At 41.9% G+C, this 22,211-nt stretch overlaps 1 protein-coding gene across 5 annotated transcripts in view; it reads right to left on the bottom strand.

The window, feature by feature from the left end:
* LOC139161683 (caM kinase-like vesicle-associated protein) overlaps positions 1-22,211 on the bottom strand; it is a 48,457-nt gene that overhangs the window by 2,985 nt on the left and 23,261 nt on the right. For 3 of the 5 annotated variants that reach the window (XM_070741133.1, XM_070741134.1, XM_070741135.1), the window contains exons 2-11: positions 13,823-13,918; positions 11,640-11,771; positions 9,305-9,424; positions 7,236-7,310; positions 5,020-5,158; positions 4,693-4,813; positions 4,290-4,365; positions 2,801-2,937; positions 2,473-2,551; positions 36-123 (exon numbers count right to left, since the gene is read on the bottom strand). In XM_070741133.1, coding sequence (XP_070597234.1) covers positions 36-123; positions 2,473-2,551; positions 2,801-2,937; positions 4,290-4,365; positions 4,693-4,813; positions 5,020-5,158; positions 7,236-7,310; positions 9,305-9,424; positions 11,640-11,771; positions 13,823-13,917 — 1,062 coding nt within the window. In that variant the 5' untranslated portion in view covers position 13,918. The remainder of the gene's footprint in view (positions 1-35; positions 124-2,472; positions 2,552-2,800; positions 2,938-4,289; positions 4,366-4,692; positions 4,814-5,019; positions 5,159-7,235; positions 7,311-9,304; positions 9,425-11,639; positions 11,772-13,822; positions 13,919-22,211) is intronic. The other 2 variants (XM_070741137.1, XM_070741138.1) reach the window with 1 other exon arrangement.

Here is a 22,211-nt window from a genome sequence, read left to right as displayed (position 1 = left end):
GGGGTATGTACAATTGATCTATTCCAATGACTCACCCTCCATTTGGCCTTGGCAAAGTTTTTCTCAATCTGTGCACAGACCCCTTCCTTGAGGTTCTTTTCAGAAGCAATGTTTCCAGATATCCTGAGAACAAAGAATGCAGAATTATGGCTTAACACACACACAGTGTGAGGGTGACAAATTATCCAAATCAAACCGAAAATTTAAGCAGATTTTCAAAATCTAGGAACAGTTCAAGAGCTCTGTATCTAGTTTGACAAATTGTCTCTTTTTTTAAAGGTAACTCTTCTATCCTAAAGGAGCTCACGTTTATAAAAGGTGTTCCTAAATATATGGAATATATTTTATGTAGAGCAATCTTAGCTTTTGTGCACTTCCTTAGAAAAGTTTGTTCTCCATTCCTGTATCAAGATTCTTTTATCCAAGGTTTTATTTATCCATACAGATATCATCTTATTTAATGCCATTAGGAGGGAGCTAAGATCAACTCTACTCATATCAGTGTGGTGGCTCAAGCGCTCTGCCAGCGAAAACAGGCTCCCGAGCTCTGTTTTTGACTGCAACGGCTTCTGGTATCCTTTGCCAGAGAACAGAGTTCGGGAGAGCTGCCTGCAGGCCGATCCTTTGCTGTTTTCAGGGTGGCCCCAAGGGCCAGATCTAAGCACCCCACCAGCCTGATCCGGTCCCCGGGGCCTTGAGTGACACCTCTGCTCTATGGTAACAATTTGTAATGCTTTTTATTAAATATATATACAGTAAACATTTGCTAGTGTTGCTCATTTCCATATGTTAAATACGACCAGCCTTAGGAGCTGGCTGCTTTTATTTGCATTCCTATCAACCCTCCCCGCCTTCCGTAAGAGTTTAAAGACTCACTGATGCCACCAAGCTTGGGGTTATTAGACTCTACCCCCTGGCCAATGAATATATAGTAAGCTTGCTGAATGGGATGTGTGCATGTTAATAGGCTTTTTAGTTTCTTTTTAAAATGTAATTCTTAATTTTAAGTTATTTTTATCTTGATGTATACTGTTTTTTATAGGTTGTGAGCTGCCCTGAGTCTTCGGAGAGGGGCGGCATATACATTTAATAATAATAATAATAACAACCAGAGATGGGTTTCATCAGGTTCTGACCAGTTCTGGAGAACCAGTAGTGAAAATTTTGAGTAGTTTGAAGGTAAATACTGTTCTGGATTCTGGTTAGAACTTTAGTTAAATTGGAAATAACGCTTACTGAATGCAGGATTTTATAAACAAAAACTCCATTTTTATTTCTTCTCTCTTATGTATTCAAAATGCATTACAGGCAGTCCAATCCTCTCCTCTCCTTTCTTAACGATTAGAACACACAAACGCATTCCTCCAGACCTCCTCCCTTATCTTAAGATTGATGTCTAGGCAGCGTAGTTCAAAGCAGTACAAACAGCTGTTAAATAACAGAGAATAAATATCTGCATACGTCCATGATGGATTTACAACATTGAAAACTCCGCCCTTCTTCCCCGCTGGCACCTGGACGTGACGAATAAATCACTTCAGTAATTCACCCGTTCCTCCCCTTAATATCTCTACCCTAACACTTGTTCCCTGCACCTCTTCACCCTCCTGAAATGCGGATTTAACCATCTACTATCTGCCTCTTCTGCACTGGAGTCTGGACTCATAGCAACATCCTGTGGCTGTCCTCCCACCTGTTCTGACACCTGTAACCCAGGACCTGCCACTAATTCATAAACACTATCTGTATCAGAGTCTGCAAACTCTTCGCCATCCTCCAACTGACCAGGAGTATATACAACAAATACCACCTCTGACTGGCCTTGCCTCCATCTATTCTCTGCCCCCCGAATCCCAGCTTATCGGGAGGAAATGGGGATTTTGCAGTAACCTTCCCCGGCCACACCCACCAAGCCATGCCCACAGAACTGGTAATAAAAATAATTGAATCCCACCACTGCTATGAACTATAGAGACAACAGGCCAATATGGGCATAGATGTATGCTTCAAGGGATTAGGAATAAAAGTAGAAAACAGAGTTTTATTTCACAAGTTCCTTCTCCACATCATTCAGGGGAGTGCTTGTGCTCTACACATTTAATTTATCATTGCAATAATTTTGAAAAACAGAATAATGCAGATATAATTACCAGCCTCAAAAATGACTTCTTGGCAAACCAGATATTTAAATTTAGTATTTCCATTGCAAAACTTGCAGATTTTAAGTATTGTGGCACGGGAGTGGTGGATGGGAGAAGAACAGAGGGAATGAGTTGGGAATTAAAATGGTCGTATCTTTAGAAATGCTTATTCTTGTCCTGTTAGTATTGATAACTTTACCTGTGAAACATGTGGGAAACATCACTAGGTAGTTGATGCTGCTCCTGTAACATGTAAGCTATTTTAGGTCAGGCATATGTACATCTGGGTACAAGGGATGCATTTGTTCCTGTCTGAAAGAGGTCCACTTACCAGATATGTCCCAAGGCTTCCTGGGCTGTGATTCGTTGGTCCTGTTCTACCTCCATTAGTCTTGACACCAACTTTTTAGCTGCAAGAAAATAGAAGAGAAAAGACAGGGAATCAGACCATGTTTAGTAGAGTCAGGCGATCACTCTGCGGATTAGGTTTTGGAACCACATTGCAGGAAATGAAGAGGAACCATAATAAGAAAGTAGAACAGATTAATGCACGGGGAATCACAGCTTTGAATAGTCCCACTTCCTCCTGGCCTAGTGTGGCACATAAGAGCAATTCCATGTCTATGGGAGAAAAGCTAACGAGACTGGGTGGTGCTTACCACTGACGGAAATATCATCCCAGTATGGAGAGTCAAAATCATACTCCCCAGCCAAAATTTTGCGGAAGATTCGGCGGTTGTGACTGTCAGTATTTTCATCATCTGTGTCGTCATAGAAGGGGGGGTTCCCAGACAACCTGTTTTGTTAAGGGAGGGAAGAAGAAGTCAGGAAAACTACAAAGTTGTTTTCTTACTTAGCGTTTATGCTTATTTGTCAAATATGCTGGTCAACTTCTTGTAATTTTTTCAACTTGTCCCAACATGACTCTTAGACTTCACACCCAGGCTTGGCAGTAAATCAAAGTTCTGCAGTCCCTTAATATTAATTCAGGTCTAAGCTGGGTTTGGCAGAAGACTCACACAGTTTGGGTAGTTTAGAATCTTATTGCAAGACAAGAATGAATCCTGAAACACAACTTTTGGTATCCTACTACAGTGCAAAAAATAAAAAAATAAAAGGTGTTCAGAATTTAAATACTGAACTTTCCCCCTAATCCTTCTAAAATGAATATCAGGAGGAGGGTGGGGAAGCGGTATGGATGAAATCCTTCTCCCAATCCCTGCAAAGGATATGTGGGGGGCTGTGTGTGTGTGTGTGCTTGGTTGCTGAAGTGGCTGCAAAATGTTTACAAAGCAGCCTCCTCTAGCCTGGTGACCTGCTGGCTGCCACCTCACTCATGTGCTTCAAATGGGCTCAATCAGAAAAAACAATTGCTGCCAACCTGCCTTCCACTGAGGACCTGTACACAGCACAAGTCAAAAAGAGGGCTGTAAAAATCTTCACTGACCCCTCGCATCCTGGACATAAACTGTTTCAACTCCTACCCTCAAAACGTTGCTACAGAGCACTGCACACCAAGACAAATAGACACAAGAACAGTTTTTTCGCGAACGCCATCACTCTGCTAAACAAATAATTCCCTCAATACTGTCAAACTTTTTACTAAGTCTGCACTTCTATTTCTACTAGTTTTTCTCTCATCATTCCTATCATTCTTTTCCTCCCACTTAGGACTGTATGACTGTAACTTGTTGCTTGTATCCTAAGATTTTTATTAATATTGATTGCTTATTTGACCTCTATGACAACCATTAAGTGTTGTACCTCATGATTCTTGACAAATCTATATTTTCCTTTATGTACACTGAGAGCATATGCACCAAGATAAATTCCTTGTGTGTCCAATCACACTTGGCCAATAAAGAATTCTATCCTATCCTATCAGGAGAGTTATTGTGCCCACCTAGCATAGCATATCTAGGCTACAGAAATCCAGGTAGCCATTAGATGGCAACAAAGAATTCATGTTTTCCATATCATTGCAGCTGTTTGCCTAGATCTGATAGTCATAGCAAAGCAACTGCAAAGACATGAAGCTGTCCCTTTTTCTGTACATTTTGTCATGCAAGCACATACATGTTCCCTCTTTCTCCCTCCCTCCCTCCGTCCCTCCCCCGTCTCACATACACACTCACTAATGGAACTCACAGAATAAACATGATAACTCCAACAGCCCAGCAGTCAACAGGACGTCCATAGCGTTGCCGAGCAACCACTTCAGGAGCTGGGAGGGCAGACAAATGGATCAAACACAACTATAGAAAATGCAAGCGAGATCTATCCCGCGCAGCAAGAGGTAGATGCTAGGTTTGCTATTTTCGCATTTCCCAGGAGAATGCACAAAAAGGAGAAATTTAAGAGTTGAGCTTTTCTGCCTTATGGAGAGAACAACTCCACTTGTTGAATTTTTGCCTGCGCAGTTCCTTTTTTCCACGACAGTTTGCAGCTGTGTGAAGCTTCTACTTTTCACCAGCCCAGTGATTGCAATGTAGCAGAGAGAAAGTACCCCACATTTGAGACATTTCTTCCTTGTCCAAAGTCAAATACATACCTAAATATTCAGGTGTCCCACATGGTTCTGTGATGGCACCATTCTCAAAGCGTGAGAGGTAAAAATCCCGCAGAACCACTTTTGAGCGGTTATTCTGGTTGTAGTACATAAGATTCTCCAGCTAAAAGAAAAAGCTCCAAGTTACCAATCTTCCTTGCACTCTCCATTACAACAGGGAGCATCGCTCCCCCTCCTCCCGCCCCATTCATGACAATATCAGCCCATGTCTTTCCAATGCTAAAAGTGCAGCTATCCCACGTAAAACCACTAGAGGGGGATAGTCGCTCTGAAAAATTCGGTTTTTAGCATTGCGTGCTGTTCTTTTACCTTTAGATTGCGGTGAACAATGTGCAGATTATGTAAATAAGCTAATGCCTCCAGCACTTGCCGCACAACATTGCTGGCATCCTTCTCTGTGTAGTAGCCCTGGTCTAGGATCCAGTCAAAAACGTCTCCGCCAGTAGCCCTGTGGGGAGACACCACAGCCAGCTTGAGAAGTGGAATGGAGTAGACCCCAGATGGCCACTCGGTGGCACACAAAAAGATGCGGAAAAGGCTCAACCTTGGCTACCATCTACCAGTGTTCCCTCTAATTTTTGGGGTGGGTGGGCGGAAAAGTATAGTGTCTGAGCGGCAGTCCCTTCAGGACTGGGTGGCACAGAAATAATAAATAAATAAACAAACAAACAAACAAACAAACAAATAAAAAACCCACCCTGTTTTGCCTCAGAGAATTTCAAAATAAAATACTATACTGTATCTATAACAGTGAGCTCATAATAGGGCAACTCTATCAATATCAAAATGCCACTTAAATAGTTGAGCTAGTTTCAAACTAGATTTTGATTTTCTTTCTCTCTTCCTTACTCCCATTCTTTTTTTCTCTTTTCCTTCCTCTCTTTTTTCTATCTGTTTCTCTCTCTTCCTCTCTTCCTCTCTCTCTCCTTCCCTCTCACTCTTTCCCTCTCGACTTCTGGGCAGGTTTGGAAAACTCTGAGTTGATGATGATTTTTAAGTGAGTGATTGCTCACTGCTCAGCTTAGAAGGAACTATGCCATCTACTGGTCATCTGGATTCCTTCAGTAAAGCTATGCTAGGCTTCAGTAATAGGCAAAGGCACAGCGCATACCATATGCCAGGGTAGAGCCTGGCATATGCAAAGTGTGTCTGTTCAGAATGCTAAACGAGCAATCTGAAGGCGGGGTGAATCATACTTGGACTGGGGGCCTATTCATCCACCAAGCCAGGGGCGTCAAACACACATCGTCACATTGTCATCACAGGACGTATCGTGACTTTTCTCTAGGGGTGAAATGCTACTGGTTTGGCCGTACCGGTAGTGGCGGCCGCCAGTGGTTTGGAGAACTGGTAGCAGTGGCTGTGCGAGGCTCCACCCTCCTACCTGGACATCGCCATTTTCTTTTTTATAACCCTCTGCATGTGCCCAAAGCCTTCTGTGGACATGCAAAGGGTAAAAACACGTACGACGGTAGCGCGGGCAAAGCAAAGAGGGAAGGTAAGTAGCTTTCATTGCTGCTTTTCCCCCTTCGCTAAAATGGGGGTGGCCGTGGCCAGCGCGTGATGCATCAGGCCTGCAAGCCATGAGTGTGACATCCCTGCACTAAGCCAAGGCTTGCTTAACTATCATCATCTATTAAAAAAATATTTGGCTGCATTTATATAAACCATAAAGCATGATTACAAACAACAATTAATTGGTTCAGTTTATCTGTCATGCTAAAGTATAGCTTGATTTTAGTTTGGTGGCAACCTTCTCCATCCCAAAGATGACTCCTTTGACATGTGAAAGGCTGCAGTCCGGAAATTTGTGGCTGCAGCCAGGGCAAAAGAAGTGGGCAGCTGCAATTTTAAAACTCCCTTTCATGTCATTAAAATGTAATTCAAGTTCAATTATTTATATGAGTTCTCCTTCATGTGTAGAATTATTATTTCCGGTTGCATTAAAAGCTATGGTTTGGTAATAATAGCAATAGCACTTAGATTTATATACTGTTTTACAGTGCTTTTACAGCCTTCTCTAAGCGGTTTAGAGAGTCAGCCTATTGCCTCCAACAATCTTGGGTCCCCATTTTACCCATCGGAAGGATGGAAGGTTGAGTCAACCTTGAGGCTGGTGAGATTTGAACTGGCAAATTGCAGGCAGCCAAATATCTGGTTTCTTTGGGCCAATAACTTCTGTCCTGATTAAACTATCTAATAGGATTATTGTGATGAAAAAAATGAAGGAATATGAAAACTGCATATGTTATTTTGATTTCCTTGGAACGGCATAAATACAATAAAGCTGGTGTTTCAGCCTGGGGGGGAGAATATATCTTCAATACATTAATATTAATGTTCTGTATTGTTTTTGCATATCTTGATATCATCTATCCATCTAATCTATCTATCTATCTATCTATCTATCTATCTATCTATCTATCTATCTATCTATCTATCATCTATCTATCTATCTATCTATCTATCTATCTATCTATCTATCTATCTATCTATCCCTATCATCACTTCCCAGTCAAACTTACAGTTCTTGGATAATGTAGAATTCTTTCCTCGTTTCAAATGTGTCAATCAGTTGTAAGATATTGGGGTGATTGACCCTGGAAAAAATAATGCAGAGAGACCTCAGTTTCTCCCCCTTCCTCTTAGCCCTATAGTCATAATTATTCTGCCTGTCACTGACTTACCTGGCCTGTGATATCTTCCATCTCTTTTCCTTTGGAGATCTTTCTTGCGTTGCCTGTTTCCCTACTGCCTGGCTCTGTTGTTTGCCCCCCAGAGTTCATTTCTACAGAGACCAAGTCAGCAGAAATCTCAACCTGCCCTAGGGCTATCTCAATAATTCATGCCTGGCCTTTAAACAGTAAAGAAACTTAAAACAGTTCTTGTGATGCCAGCAGATCAGGAAATAAAAGGTGCATTTTTTAAAAAAAGAAAAAGCAGCATTAGCTACAATGAACGATGGGGATGGGGAAGGGAATATTAATTCTTTCTCTGAGGATGTGAACCTTGTTCTTCCTTGTTATTGCTTTACTTTTTGGCTTGCTTACATAATAGCTATTGGACTCAAAGCACTCGAGATGAATTTAAAGCAAAAAATTGGCCTGGATTTTCTTTTCTTTTTTACCCCTAGAAATACTACCTTTTTAACATTCTGAAAGCAAGTTAATCTTAGACACACAGTCTCCCTCATCTGAGGACATTTATCTTTGGCATCTGATTTGTGATTTTATTGGACTTTTTTTGTTGTTGCCTACTGTCCCAATATTTTGCAATTGGAGGAGAACAGTAAGTAGCATTGTTAAGGAATGGAATGGAACGGACAGTAATCGTGTCTCAGTTGTTTATGTGCTATTAAAAAAGAACAGGAACAGGAATATTTCCCAAATAATTTGGCAGCTAATAATCTTGCTATTGTTAAGACTGTCATTAAAATCTATTAAACCTTTAAGAGCAACAAAAAAGAAAAAAACCGTAGCAAGCCTTCAGAGAAGGAGGTCTCCAACCTTGGCAACTTTTAAGACTTGTGGACTTCAGCTCCCAGAATTCCTCAGCAGCAAACCATTGAAGCCCACAAGCATAGTTCCCTCTAAGCTGAGCAGTGAGCAATCGCTCACTTAAAAATCATCATCAACTCAGAATTTTCCAAACCTGACCAGAAGCCGAGAGGGAAAGAGTGAGAGGGAAGGAGAGAGAGAGGAAGAGAGGAAGAGAGAGAAACAGATAGAAAAAAGAGAGGAAGGAAAAGAGAAAGAAAAAGAATGGGAGTAAGGAAGAGAGAAAGAAAATCAAAATCTAGTGTGAAACTAGCTCAACTATTTAAGTGGCATTTTGATATTGATAGAGTTGTCCTATTATGAGCTCACTGTTATAGACACACAGTACAGTATTTTATTTTGAAATTCTCTGAGGCAAAACAGGGTGGGTTTTTTGTTTGTTTGTTTGTTTATTTATTATTTCTGTGTCGCCCAGTCCCAAAGGGACTGCTGCTCAGACACTATACTTTTCCGCCCACCCCCCCAAAAAATTAGAGGGAACACTGCCCACAAGTCTTACAGCTGCCAAGGTTGGAGACCCCCTGCTTCAGAGTATCTTAACTGTTCTAGCACAGCACTCTTCTGAGCAGAGAGGACTGATATTGTTCCAGGGATCTATTGAAACTCCTCTTCCATCTTAGGAGTCACCACCCTAAGCGTCCCTGCCACCCCTTTGGCCTTTGCTTTCCATATCCTCTCTATCTAGTTCCTACTTCAGGCTGTGTTATACTTCTCCAGCTTTCATGCCCTTTCCAGATGTCTACGAAGATTCTCAATCTCAGGGGTAGGCAAAGTTGGCTCTTCTGTGACTTGTGGACTTCAACTCCCAGAATTCCTGAGCCAATCATGATAGCTCAGGAATTCTGGAAGTTGAAATCCACATGTCATAGAACAAGCAACTTTGCCTACCCCCGAACCAGGTCATGGTGGCCTCAAAGGTGGCTCCCCCCTTCCAACCACCAAAAGGTAACTGGATTTTCTTATTTTTTTCCTATGAAAATATGAGAAGCAAAACATTTTCAAAGTGGAGGGGGGGAACCAAGGAAGAGAAAAAGCACCTTTGGGAGTCGTCCTCCTTGAAGTTGCTGGCACTGCTATGTTTGTCACAAATGCTGTTTTCTGGTCCTCCTCTATTACAGGTAGTCCTTGACTTACAACCACAATTGAGCCCCAAATTTCTGTTGTTAAGTAAGAGGATTATTAAGTGGGCTCTGCCCCATTTTATGACTTTCTTTGCCACAGTTGTTAAGTGAATCACTGCCGTGGATAAGTTAGTAACCCAGCTGTTAAGTGAATCTATTTATTAATTGCTGCCCAATCCCGAAGGACTCAGGCTCAACTGGCTTCCCCCATTCATTTTGTTTGCCAGAAGTTTGAAAAAAGCTGATCACATGGCTGTGCAGATAAGAGGTGGGTTGCTCCCGGTTCGAACCAGTTCCCCCGAATCGCTAGCAAACCGCTGCTGATGTCACGATGATGTTACAGAACCGGTTCAGTCAGTGTTGGTCTGTGGGCACCACCATCTTTTTTTTGGGGGGGGGGAGGGGGGGGGATGGAATTTTTTAAAAAGATTTTTTTGAGAAATTTTTTCCAAGGTTTTTTTTTCTGCACATGTGCGGAAGCCAAGTTTCCGGCACTGTGTGTGTGGTTGCCATTTTGTTTTTTTGGGGGGAGGGATTTTTTGGCACTGCTTCTAGGGCTCTGTTGGCTGCAGGGAAAAATACATAACTGGGAAACGGGTAGTTTTCATGGTTACTCTACTGCTGCAAATATATATCGAGCTTTGATTGACTGGAAGATGCCTCCTCCCCTTGTGCAAGTTTCTCCACAACTTAAGCCCAGTTCTTTTATCATTTTGATAGCCAGAGATTTGCTGTAGTGATCCCAGGATAGCGTCTTAAGCTGAATCTGGCTCAGTAATTCTCTAGAACAATGATGGCGAACCTTTTTTTTCTCAGGTGCCGAAAGAATGTGCACACGCACTATCATGCATGCACAAGTGCCCACACCCATAATTCAATGCCTGGGGAGGGCGAAAACAATTTCCCCGACCCCCTGGAGGCCTTCTGAAGGCTGGGAAAGACCTGTTTCCCAACTTCTGGTGGGCCCAGTAGGCTCGTGTTTCGCCCTCCCCAGACTCAAAGGCTTCCCCCACCCCTCCAGAAGCTCTCTGGAAGCCAAAAATGCACTCCCAGAGCCCCTGTGCGAGCCAAAAATCAGCTGGCCAGCACACACATGCATATTGGAGTTGAGCTAGGGCAACGGCTCGTGTGCCAGCAGATATGGCTCCGCGTGCCACCTGTGTCACCTGTGTCATAGGTTCGCCGTCACTGCTCTAGACGATTCCCTTGGAACCACATTTACATCAGCTTGGTGCAGTGCACAAAATGTGGGATGTAAATGAGTAAAAGTACACAGGAGGGGGGGGGGTTGTCCCATGCCACTAAATAATCTGAAAAGAGAAACTATTCGGCCATCCCCTCCTGGCCAGCATTGACCCACTTTCCAGTGGGAAAGATCAGCACCGCAATGTTTTCAAGTAAGGCTGGTAATGGATGCTTTAGCGGTTATCCATAGCCAGCTGATCAGAGGATTCTCATCCAACCCTGCCTGATCTAAAGTTTGGCTATCTTGCACAGCTCTTATCTGATCGTATGTTGATCGTGTTTTTCCCATAAACACAGTTCTCATTAAGAGAATATTTTCCCACTCTTCAAAAATAGTGAGGTGGGAAAGCTGTAGTGAACAATTTCCTATCTGGTGGTACAGTTGTTAAAGGGCACAGAAGCCTGCCAGGAAAACAAAGAAGCAGATGGCTCCTTAATACCTCAGCATGTTTGCTGCTCTCTGTTGTTTTAATTTTCCCCAATATTTTGGTCTCTCTCTGTTCCCTTTCTCATTACACCAGTGCGCTCAAGTTCTTTCCCTGTACATCTGTTGCCATAACTGAACATATAGGCTACAACTTAGCTAGAGTGTCCATTAACTCATTATAGACACCCTGAAGGTGCAGAAATCTGAACAACCCCTAGATCAGGGGTGTCAAGCTCACGTCGTCAAGGCGGTGTCACATGACATATTGGGAGTTTCCCCCCCTTCGCTAAACCAGGCGTAGGCGTGGCCAGCACGTGACACATCCGGCCCTCCGGCCTTCAGCCCTGCCCTAGAATGATAACAAAGCATGGCCATCTAGTGGCTATTTGGATATATGCAGCCCAGGTGTGGCATATCTACAGTAATCCATTTGGTAGTTGTTACAAAAAAGGGGGGTATCTTTATTTAGAGTGGTACAGATGGCGGCTCTTATTGAAATCCCTTTTTCTACACAAGGTTGCAGAAGGGTAACATCAGTTCTTGTACATGGGCACACACATATACACACCAGGAACCTACATTTTTAGGATGAAGATTTCATTCTTGGCTGCTCTTCGCACTTTGCGTCCATCTTTCTTGAGAAATTTCTTGCAAATGTACAACCTGTCTGTTTGTCGTTCACGGGCCACACAGATCTCACAAAATTCCTTCCTGTGGAACAGCGATCAGAAAGAATCTTTGGTTGTTGTTTTTTTATTGGCTAACTTGATGTTCTGTTTTCTATAGTTACCAGCCAAATATTGGTATACTGTAGAGCCAAAATGGAAAGAGATGTCCAATCCCTGTTGTTTATCCCAGCATCAAGTAATGGAAAATATTGGAGTGCAGTTGTAATTTTTAGTTATAAGTAGTTCTTGACTATAGCCATAATGGAGCTCAGAAGTGTCACCCTTTAAAACAGTTAAACCCATCTAAATAGACATAGGATAAGAACTACTTGCATGGCCAACGATAAAAACAGTCCTCGGAGAGGGGTAGCATATAAATCCAAATAAATAAATAAATCCAAATAAATCCAAATAAATAAATAAAATAATCCAAATCAATCAATCAATAAATCCAAAAAAATCAATAAATAAACTAATAAATAAACCAACCAACCAACCAACCAACTAAATAAATAAATGCCACAGGGTCTCCACCAGCTAATAACAATATTAACTGGAAACTGAAAACAGATCTAAAGGCCTTTCTGGCCCTTAATGTTATTTCAAAGGGTGTGGGCCATAATACCGTGTTTCCCTAAAAATAAGACCCTATCTTATTTCCTGGGTGGATGTCCACTGACTCACCTCAGTTGCGTGCTGGAGAGGCCTTCAGGAAGGCCTTGACGGCCGCAGAAAAAATGGACCACAAGGCAGGTGTCAGAATGTGTAGCACCAGGCTGCAACTGTCCAAAGGTAAGTAGAAGGGCAGCTTCACCCTAACCCTAGTTTAATTTTTACCTGTGTACCCTGGAGTGGACGGAGTCTTAATTATGGCTTATTTTGGGAGGGGAGGAGGAGAGGGTTTATATTGGGTGCGCGTGTAAAAACAGGCTACAACTTACTTTCGGGGTAGGTAGTAGTTTTAGGGAAACACGGTAGAGAGCATAGAGGATTGTCCTGTTAGAATAGTTTTCTAATCCTTTTAGCTCTTCCACTATTAACATGATTATTATTTTTGGTGCTCTGATATTAGCAATACTGTTGTATGCATCAATACTATCCCTCTGTTATTCACCAAGTGCCATAATCTTTATGTTGAAAAAGTTTGAAATTGAGTTGTGCTATAAATACCATATGGCCTAGAAGACTGTCTATTTGGCAGTCAGAATGGGAAGGCATCTACTCGCTATTGCTCATCCTTCTCAGCAGCCAGTAAGGCAGCTGCAACCAGATAAGCTTATTTCACAGGACCTATGTTGCTGTTCCTTCCTCCTGCTGCTCGTAGCAAATTGGCTGACCAGGTACAGGCTGAGACGAATCTCCATATCCACTGAGCATCAAAGACAGCATTTCAGGAACTACAGAGCAAAGATCGAGATGAGCAAAGACAGAGGGGCTATTAATCCACAGTGGAAAGGAGGTCATCGATCCACAACCAGGAGATACAAGACCCAGAACCTTGAATGTACCTGGTAGCAGCAGAGAAAGTAGTGCACCTGTTTTGCAAATTGAAATCCACATGCCTATTTCATAATAGGCTGACTTTGGGAAGACACCAAAGGCAGCGTGTTGGGTGTGGCAGTGTTATTTACTCTTAGATTATTTACGGTTGACCTATCCAGATTCATAAGCGATCAGTAAGGGGCGAGTACAAGTGTACTAGAGTGCCTTCCGTCCCCTGTCCTATTGCTCTCCTATATCTCCTATACCTTTCTTCTATTCCTATATCTCTTCTTCTATTCTTTCATTGATATGTTCTATTACTATACCTTCTTTTCTATTCTTTCTTAGATATATTTTACTATGAGAATCTCCTCTATAACCTTCATCATGTATTTTACTATTTGTATATAGATATATACCCACTAAAACCCTCATTGTGTATTGGACAAAATAAATAAATATAAATAAATAAATAAATAAATAAATAAAGAGGCTTCCTTAATAATGCATCTCTCAAATCATTAGGACCCTGGTTGCAAATCCATTGCTTTCTAAGGTGGACTGCAGGACTCCAGCAAACTGGAAGTAGCTTCAGACAGGGTCCCTACTTACGCTCGTAGCAGCTGTCCAATCTCATACTTGTCGGTGATGTCAGAAAGGCTGTTATAATTCTTTTCATCCCGCAGTCCGATGCAGCCAAACGGCATCCTGGGTGTGAGGGAGACATAAGGACTGACTATGAGTCTCGGTGTAACTTTTCTGAGCCTGGTTGTCCTGAGTTCCCTACAAGTTACAAGTCAGAGATGGAGATTGGCGTTCACCGTAGAACCTTAACCAGCCAGCTTTAAAAGAAGATATTCAAGCAAGCGGTAGCTAGCAATGCAGCTTTTAGTACAGCCTTTTAGTACCACCAACATTTTTCCCTTAGACTCTCCATGATTGACCTCTCCAGGTTCCTAAGAGGTCAGTAAGGGGCGTACATAAGTGCACTAGTGTGCCTTCCTTCCCTGTCCTATAGTCTCTCCTATATCTTTTCTTCCTTTCATATATCTTCTCCCCTATTTTTATATCTTTTCTTCTATCCTTTTCTTTATATATATAACCACTTGTCTATTCTCTTCAATGTGTATTGGACAAAATAAATAAATAAAATAAATAAATAAAATTGCTAGATTCCAAGCAATTATTGGGCATGTTTCGTTCTGAACTAACAGCTTCATTTTTCTCTTTGCAGAATACCTCCCAACTTTTATCATCAAATCCCCTATTTCTATCCTCTCATGGAAGCGTCATGTGTACTCCAAACTAGCTCTTAATAGGAGGCACTGCCTTTCAGTGGAGAGAGGGGATCAGGTTATGTCATTGTTTGAAAGCGTCTATGCATTTATGACCTTTTTTCCCTGTCAGAATTCCCTTCATGCTTCATTAGCATGACCTTCATACTTCACACATAGCGAATGAGAAATCTTCTACAGATGAGATAAAGCCTTAAGTTCTGTCTCTCTCTCTCTCTCTCCATTCACAGCAAAACACACTTTCAACACATTCTCCAATTCTCTAAACGTCCTCCATTTTTCCTGTGGCCAAACAGACAATAAAAGATCTTAGGTCACATCACCAAGGAGGAAAGCATGATGGTGTGTTTACTTATTTATTCCACTTTTATGCCACCCATCTCCCATATAAGGTGGAGCCTATACTATGACCTGAGGTCACATTGATTTCATGAGTAGAAAATTGTTCATCTCAAAGTTTATTGAGCATCTCAGTTTATAGCAGGCCAAGTGCACTTAATATTTTGTTTAAGAGGTAAAATTCAATTAACTAAAGGAAATTATGACTGTGTTCCAATGACTTTGATGGGATTTAAATATTTTTCCCCAACCTGCTGCTCTCCAGATAGGTTGGACAACACTGTTCATAATCTTTCTTTGGCATTTTGTTATGACTTCATCTGTAGCCATATGAATGCTGTTAATGAATGCTGGTTACTAGAGGCATATGATATTTTTGCATATGAACTTCTACATATGCAAACAATCCTCCTTTTGTAACAGAATGAGTTCCTAAAAGGGGAAGAACCAAGTTTTGCAACATTTGAAAGATTAAAGTAAGCATAATGATGTGGATTTTTAGACAATATTCTATTTTGATTATAATGTCACAGGCTATCTTTGCAGTTTTTCACCTCCTTCATAATCCTGTCAGGCAGTTCCAAAAACTCCAACTGATTTTAAGACTTGGCATATAAGTATGTGTGTGTTGCGTCACATCAAAGTCCAAATCTATTTTAGGGCTAACAGTAGGCTGTAGCATCATCTAGCTATTATGATGTTCCTTCCTTTCATTTATTGAATGCAGTTATGTCTGATGTGTCTCCAAAGATCACAAGGCGGCATTCAGGGTCTGTATGCAGTATATGAGATTGCAACTGGCTCAGAAACCTAGTCATTTAAAATGGGAACGTTGCTTGCTAGTTCCTAATTTCTTATCCCTACGTTTTGCTCTGAATGATCACTTGTTATACCACATGGTGCCGATGTAATGCTTTTGATGGAAATATACATCTTGAGAGGTAGAGTCGTTGTAATAAATTTGTCTTAGTCAAACAGAACCCATGGTGTAATGTGTAGCATGTTCCAAGGCAAATGGTGAGTAACTATTAGTCCTTTAAGAAATTTAGGTCAGGCATAGCAAGAACATCTGTTCTATATTCCATATTTCTTTTTCTTATCCTTTGCAGTTTTGAAGGGCTACCTTATGAGGAAAGAGGAAGATGATGTGGGAAGCATTAAATATTCCCTGTATCCTGTGTAAGGGCTGTACATGAGCTTTCTCTTGTTCGTCAAATGATTACTGGGATACTATCCAGTAGCGGGTTGCACCCGGTCCGGCTGGGGTTCCGGTAGTAGAAATAGAGATGTGCACTCATCTCTGTGCTCCTAACGTGCAAACCTGTGTGAGATTTGGCTTCAGCGCATGTGCAACAAGGGAAATCTCACACGAAGACGCCCTTGCGTGTGAGATTTTGCTGATTTTCGGCATTTTTTTTTGTTGCTTCTGTGCATGCATGGAAGTAAAGAAATAGCCAAAAATCGGTGAAATCTCGTGCCCAGGAGCATCCTCATGCGAGTTTGCTTATTGCACATGCACAGAAACCAAATCTTGCACTGGCAGGAGCACATGCATGCGCCGGATACCTGTGCACCCGCAACAGTTGCAGAGAGTGCACCGGTAGCAACCCCCAACCTGATACTATCCCTGCAAAAAGAAGAAAATGGATGGTGTATGATTAGCTCCAATTTGCACAGGCATGACCTAGTGCAGTGATGGTGAACCTATGGCACGGGTGCCACAGGTGGCACGCGGAGCCATATCTGCTGGCACAGGAGCCGTTGCCCTAGCTCAGTTCCAACGTGCATGTGTGTGCCAGCCACCTGATTTTTGGCTTGCACAGAGGCTCAAGGAAGGCATTTTTGGCTTCCAGAGAGCCTCCAGGGGGATAGGGGAGGGTATTTTTACCCTCCCTGGCTCCAGGGAAGTCTTTGGAGCCTAGAGAGGGTGAAACATGAGCCTACTGGGCCCACCAGAAGTTGGGAAACAGGCTGTTTCCAATCCTCCAGAGGTATTGAATTATAGGTGGGGGCACTCATGCCTGCACGATAGCACATGTGCACGCTCTTTCGGCACCCAAGGGGAAAAAGGTTCACCATCACTGACCTAGTGGTTACAATATTGGGATGGACTAGAGCAGGGGTCCCTCCCCAGTCCCCGGTCCATGGAATTGTATTAGTCTGTGGCCCATTGGGAACTGGGTCACATAAGCAATGAGCAAGTGCGCAAAGCTACATTTGCGCAAGTGCAGGGCATGCATGCAAAACCATCCCCTTCTCCCTGCCACTATCGGTCTGCAGAGCCAGAAAAGTTGGGGGCCGTTGGACTTTCCTCTGCCACTGGGTAATTTTGGGGCAGTAATTTTCTGGCAACCAATTCTTTACAAATTGGTGTTTTTCCAGGGGAAAAGAAAAGGCAGGATATGAAGACGTTATGGTCTCTGGCAGAGGGGTGTTCCTACTGGTTCCAACCGGTTCTTTAAAACTGTTACTCGGTGATGATGTCACAGAGCCAGATTCTGCCGCCATCTTGGATTTTGCTTCTGCGCATGCATAGAAGCTAATTTTTTATTGTTGCAGGCATGCGCACATGCTCGGCCAGCAGCAGCAAAAGGATCCAGACCCCACTCCTGGTTTTTGGTAATTGGGAGGTGGGGATGCGTGTTGGCTTCTTAACTGTAACCATAGTTAGCTATTAATCGCCTTATATTTATGGTAGTTGGGCTTGTGCCAGTTTATCCTGCAAATGCGGTCTCTGTTGGGTAAAGATCTGAGAACTACTATATAAATCAATTTAAGTTTGCTTGTAATGTGAAATATGCTGTAATAGTGCTACTAGGGCCCTTTGAAAAGCATTTCCTCAGTATCGTGATGCTCTGTGAGACTCATGTGAAATTTCCAATGCCTTTTCAACTCAAGGGATGGTCAAAATACCCGTTCTCCAAATCTAGCTCCACAATGAATTCTAGATATCTCGGCACCCCAAGGGCCATCATTAGACACAGATGGCCCTTCTTGTTCAAACAGAGCAATAACAGACTTGGTCTTCCTTGCACAAAGAAAAATTGAGTGCTGGGGCCATATTCATGCAGCCAATTTTGGGTGACTCATAATCATGAATCTCAGCAACAGATCCATAGATTTTCTGGCTCCACACTTAAAGAGCTGAAGCTAATATCTGGAGGCAGCTGCATGGAGCCCAGAAGTAAAATACAGTACTGCAATTTTCTTTTATGGATGGTTTGGATTTGAATTTTCACTCAATTTCTCTTTGGCCTTTATTTCTTTTTGACTTTTTAAATCTATCCTTTTGACAACCAACTTGCTAAATATCTTATCCAGTGCGATTCTGCAGAGAGGGGCGACATTCAAATCTAATAATAATAATAATAATAATAATAATAATAATAATAATATTATTATTATTATTATTATTATTATATTCATTGGTGCAAGGAAAAAAAAGTTGCAAGATGCAGTAATCTGGAATTAGGAAGATTTTTAGCAGGTTTGTTTTTTTAGAAGCCAGTGGATCCTGGGCATGTAGACCTCTGGAGTTTTTGCTCCTTTTTCTTAAATAGACAACCTGAAAAGAAGGAAATTATTAAGTTTAATATCACTCACTTCTGAGCGGTTCCTGAGGTTGAAGTGCCTAAAAAGATATAAATCTGTATTTTCTCATGAGATAAAACTTATTATATAAAGTAGAATTAAAGCTGTCCATTATATGAAATCTAGTGTCCGAGAAAAGGAAAGTAGAGTAGAAAATTCCTTTCTATGGGAACATTCATTGCCAATGTTAGATTTTGACCACTGTCTATCAGTCTCCAAGGTCCTATCCATTGCTGATGGCCTATAGCAGGGGTGGGCAATTAATTTTGCCATGGGGCTGCATGAGAAATTGGGATGGTTTTAGAGGGCCGGACTAATATAATTAACTCAGTTCTACCCAATACTGTAAAGACCCAGACACTGGCCTGACCTAAATACACAGACCCCTAATTGTTTGCTTTACGGCAACATGATGCACCACAGTTACTGCACTGGAGTGTTTGCATGGCTTCTGTGCTCGGTCGCTCTCAATAGGAGGTCGGGGTCCGCTCCAGTGCGAGGATGAAAGAGCTCACTGCGTCTGCCGGGACTCCTCCGGTTCCTGCTTTCCTCATGATTCATCAGGAAAGCAGGAACCGGAGGAGTCCCGGCAGACGCGGTGAGCTCTTTTATCCTCGCACTGGAGCAAACTCCGACCTCCGTGGCTAGATGCGGCCCTTGCCCAGGTCTGGCCTATAGTGTCATGGAAGATTTAAAAGTATGTATTTTAACTGAAGAGGGGGAAATTATTACCAACTGAACGCTCACAAACAATAACATTTCTAAGTGGAAAGTGAAATGTTATTGTTATTGAAACAAAAACACCAGGAAGGAAGGAAGGAAGGAAGGAAGGAAGGAAGGAAGGAAGGAAGGAAGGAAGGAAGGAAGGAAGGAAGGAAAAATAAAGAAAAACCTGCAGAAAGACAGAGAGTTCAGATGATAAATGACAAAAGAGCACCTCGAACAAGGAAATTAAGATACAGGAACCCAAAGGACAGGTAACTCAATAAAAAGAAGAACTAGAATAGGCAGTGATGGAGAAAGAAACTCATGGGCAAGATTTGCCAAAGAAAAAAGGCCTAAGGACAAAATGCTGAGAAAAACCATCAATAATCTTATTTTCACATATATATATTCAGTTCTTTAAGCCACAGTGCCTGGATTGTGATAGTGATGATAATGATAACGAACCAAACCTAAGCAAACCTCATTAGAGCTGACATGATGTCTGACCCCAGCAAATAAAATAGGATAGGAAGATGAACTACAAAAAAGAAAGAGTACAGCTTAGAGAAGAAGGTTGAGGGCCAGGAAACTAAATGACAGAAAGCAACAAAATGGGAAAGGTATGGCAATAGGAAGCATGTTGGACTGAAAAGGAAGAACTGGACGAAACACTAAAGCAGGGGGAAGGCAAAAGCCAGGTTGAGTGGCAAAATTTGCAAGGCTTTGAGGGAAGAGGACTAAGGGGGGAAAAATGGATGGCCAGACAAAAGGGCAGATGGCATCGATGTCATATTTAGTCATTCCCTGCTGAAGACATTATTGTATATCTGATAGAGTAGTACCTGGTTCATAATATCAGCCCCCACCAAAATCAATCCAGAAGACCAGAAATAGTAGGGAAAAGCCAAGTATTTAAAATACTAAATATTTAATTTCATTTAATTTATTTAACTTCTAAGCTGCCCAACTCCTACTGGACTTTGGGCGGTGTACAGTCATAGGTAATATAAAACAATAAAATATATAGCATTAAGTAACACAAGAAATATAAACCAACAAAACCCCCAAACATTCATTCAATAACATTCATCTCTCTGGGGCCAAGTAGTTGTTTTATGTCCCCCAAGCTTGCTGGCAGAGCCTTGTTTTCATAGCTTTTCAGAAGGCCAGAAGGGTGGGGGCAGTACGAGTCTCTGGGGGCAGTTGGTTCCATAGAGCTGGAGCCACCACAGAGAAGGCCCTCCCACATGGCCCTGTCAATCGGCATTGTCTGGCTGATGGGATCTGGAGAAGACCAACCTTGTTGGCTCTCGTTAGTTGCTGGGAGTTTCGTGGCAGAAGACGGTCCCTTAAATAGTCTGGTCGGATGCCATGTAAGGCTTTACAGGGAATAATCAACACCTTAAATTGCATCTGGAGACCAATCTGTAACCAGTGCAGTCTATTTGACAGGACCTGGAGAAGACCAACTCTGTGGGACCTGACCATTCACTGGGATTTGTTTATGTACTGAAGGCTCCCTTAATTCTCCATCTTTGGAAGGTGATTGCTTATGAGGAAGTGGCCCAGGCCTCCCTCGGGATGGCATTCAAGAGTCTAAATGCGCTCCTTGAACAGGCCTTCCCACAGAGCGTCAACCTACTGCCAATTACAGACATGCTGCAATGCAGGAGCCCTTGCATCTTACGGACTGAGAAAAGCTTGCATGCATACATGTAAGGCCTACGTTGACTGTTTTTTTCCTATTTATTAACTAGGAAGAAAGGCTCTTCCCAACTGGCTGTGCATGGGACCCTCTTAAGCAAGTTCATCCCCAGTCAACTCATCCTGAATCCTGTAATGTTGACTCTAGCAGACAGGAGCATCCTGAACATTCAGAAAACATCACACAAGACATTGAGCCCTAAGGCTAGGTTAATAAAACACGAGTGCTATGAAGTATTTATATCAACAGAATATCAAAGAATAAACTATATTACTTCGTAATGTGTTGAGGTGGATCACACAATCAGCAGTGGTTGGATTCCTATAACATGCTGTGTTAAAATTACCCAATCCCATTTTTGCCCAGGCATTCCAAGACTGGGCTGCAGGAATCAAGAGAACCACTGGTACATCCATGGCGGAAAACAGCAAGAATATTCTGTATCGTTTTATGTCCATCTATGGCTCGCTTGGATTTTTTGCAGCTCAGAAAACGGAATTCCTCTTTTGACTAGTAGGTAAATGGAGGGAGACATCTATCAGCTTTCCCAGGTAGACCAGACAGAAAACTAAAATCGGTAAGTGAATTCTAATTTATTTTCGAATCTTACAAATCTCCCACCTCTCCTTTACAACCCGACTAATTAGGGAGGCCCCTTTGTGCCTCTTTTTCTGCCCATTATGTGGTTGCAGGCTAGGCCCTCTCTTATCTGACTGTTCCCTAGGTAGCATCTCTACTCTCCCTCCCACACACACACACACCTTTCTCAAGGTCTTTCTCACATATCATTACATCATCTTCCTACAGCTTCACTTTGTGTAACAGTAGGAAAGACTGAATGCAATCATGAACTGATTTGAACTATCTATAAGTCACTGGAAGGCAGTGCAGATTATGGCCAAAGGAGCACACACTTATTTTTATTCCTTTTGTATTTTAAAAGGGAAGAAAGAACCGAAAGTGAGGTAAATGGTGATGTAAAAAATAAACAGGCAATAAATTGCCAAGCATCATAGAATCGACTCTACTGAGTACACATTTTCAAAATAACATTTGTTGTACATATTTGGATATCTTCACGCACAGATCATCATTAGTTAATATTAGGTATCAACAACAGTAATTAGCAGAATATAAATTATAGGTCGAAATGAAAAATTAGTCTTATGAATGGGAGAAAAAAACCTTATCCTTTAAGTTAGGAAATGTGGATGTGGAGCAAGTCTATGATAGAATGTAATCCAATTAGCAAATTAGATTAAATTTTGTATATGGATTATTTTTCAGGAAGTACCATACATGTATAAATAACTTATTTATATTAAAAATTCAGTAGAATGAAATGGATCTTAAAATACAATGAAGG

Source organism: Erythrolamprus reginae, chromosome 2, assembly GCF_031021105.1.
Source record: "Erythrolamprus reginae isolate rEryReg1 chromosome 2, rEryReg1.hap1, whole genome shotgun sequence".
In the NCBI taxonomy this organism is placed as follows: Eukaryota; Metazoa; Chordata; class Lepidosauria; order Squamata; family Dipsadidae; genus Erythrolamprus; species Erythrolamprus reginae.
Note: the sequence above shows the minus strand (reverse complement) of the source record. Positions and strands in the feature narration are given on the sequence as shown.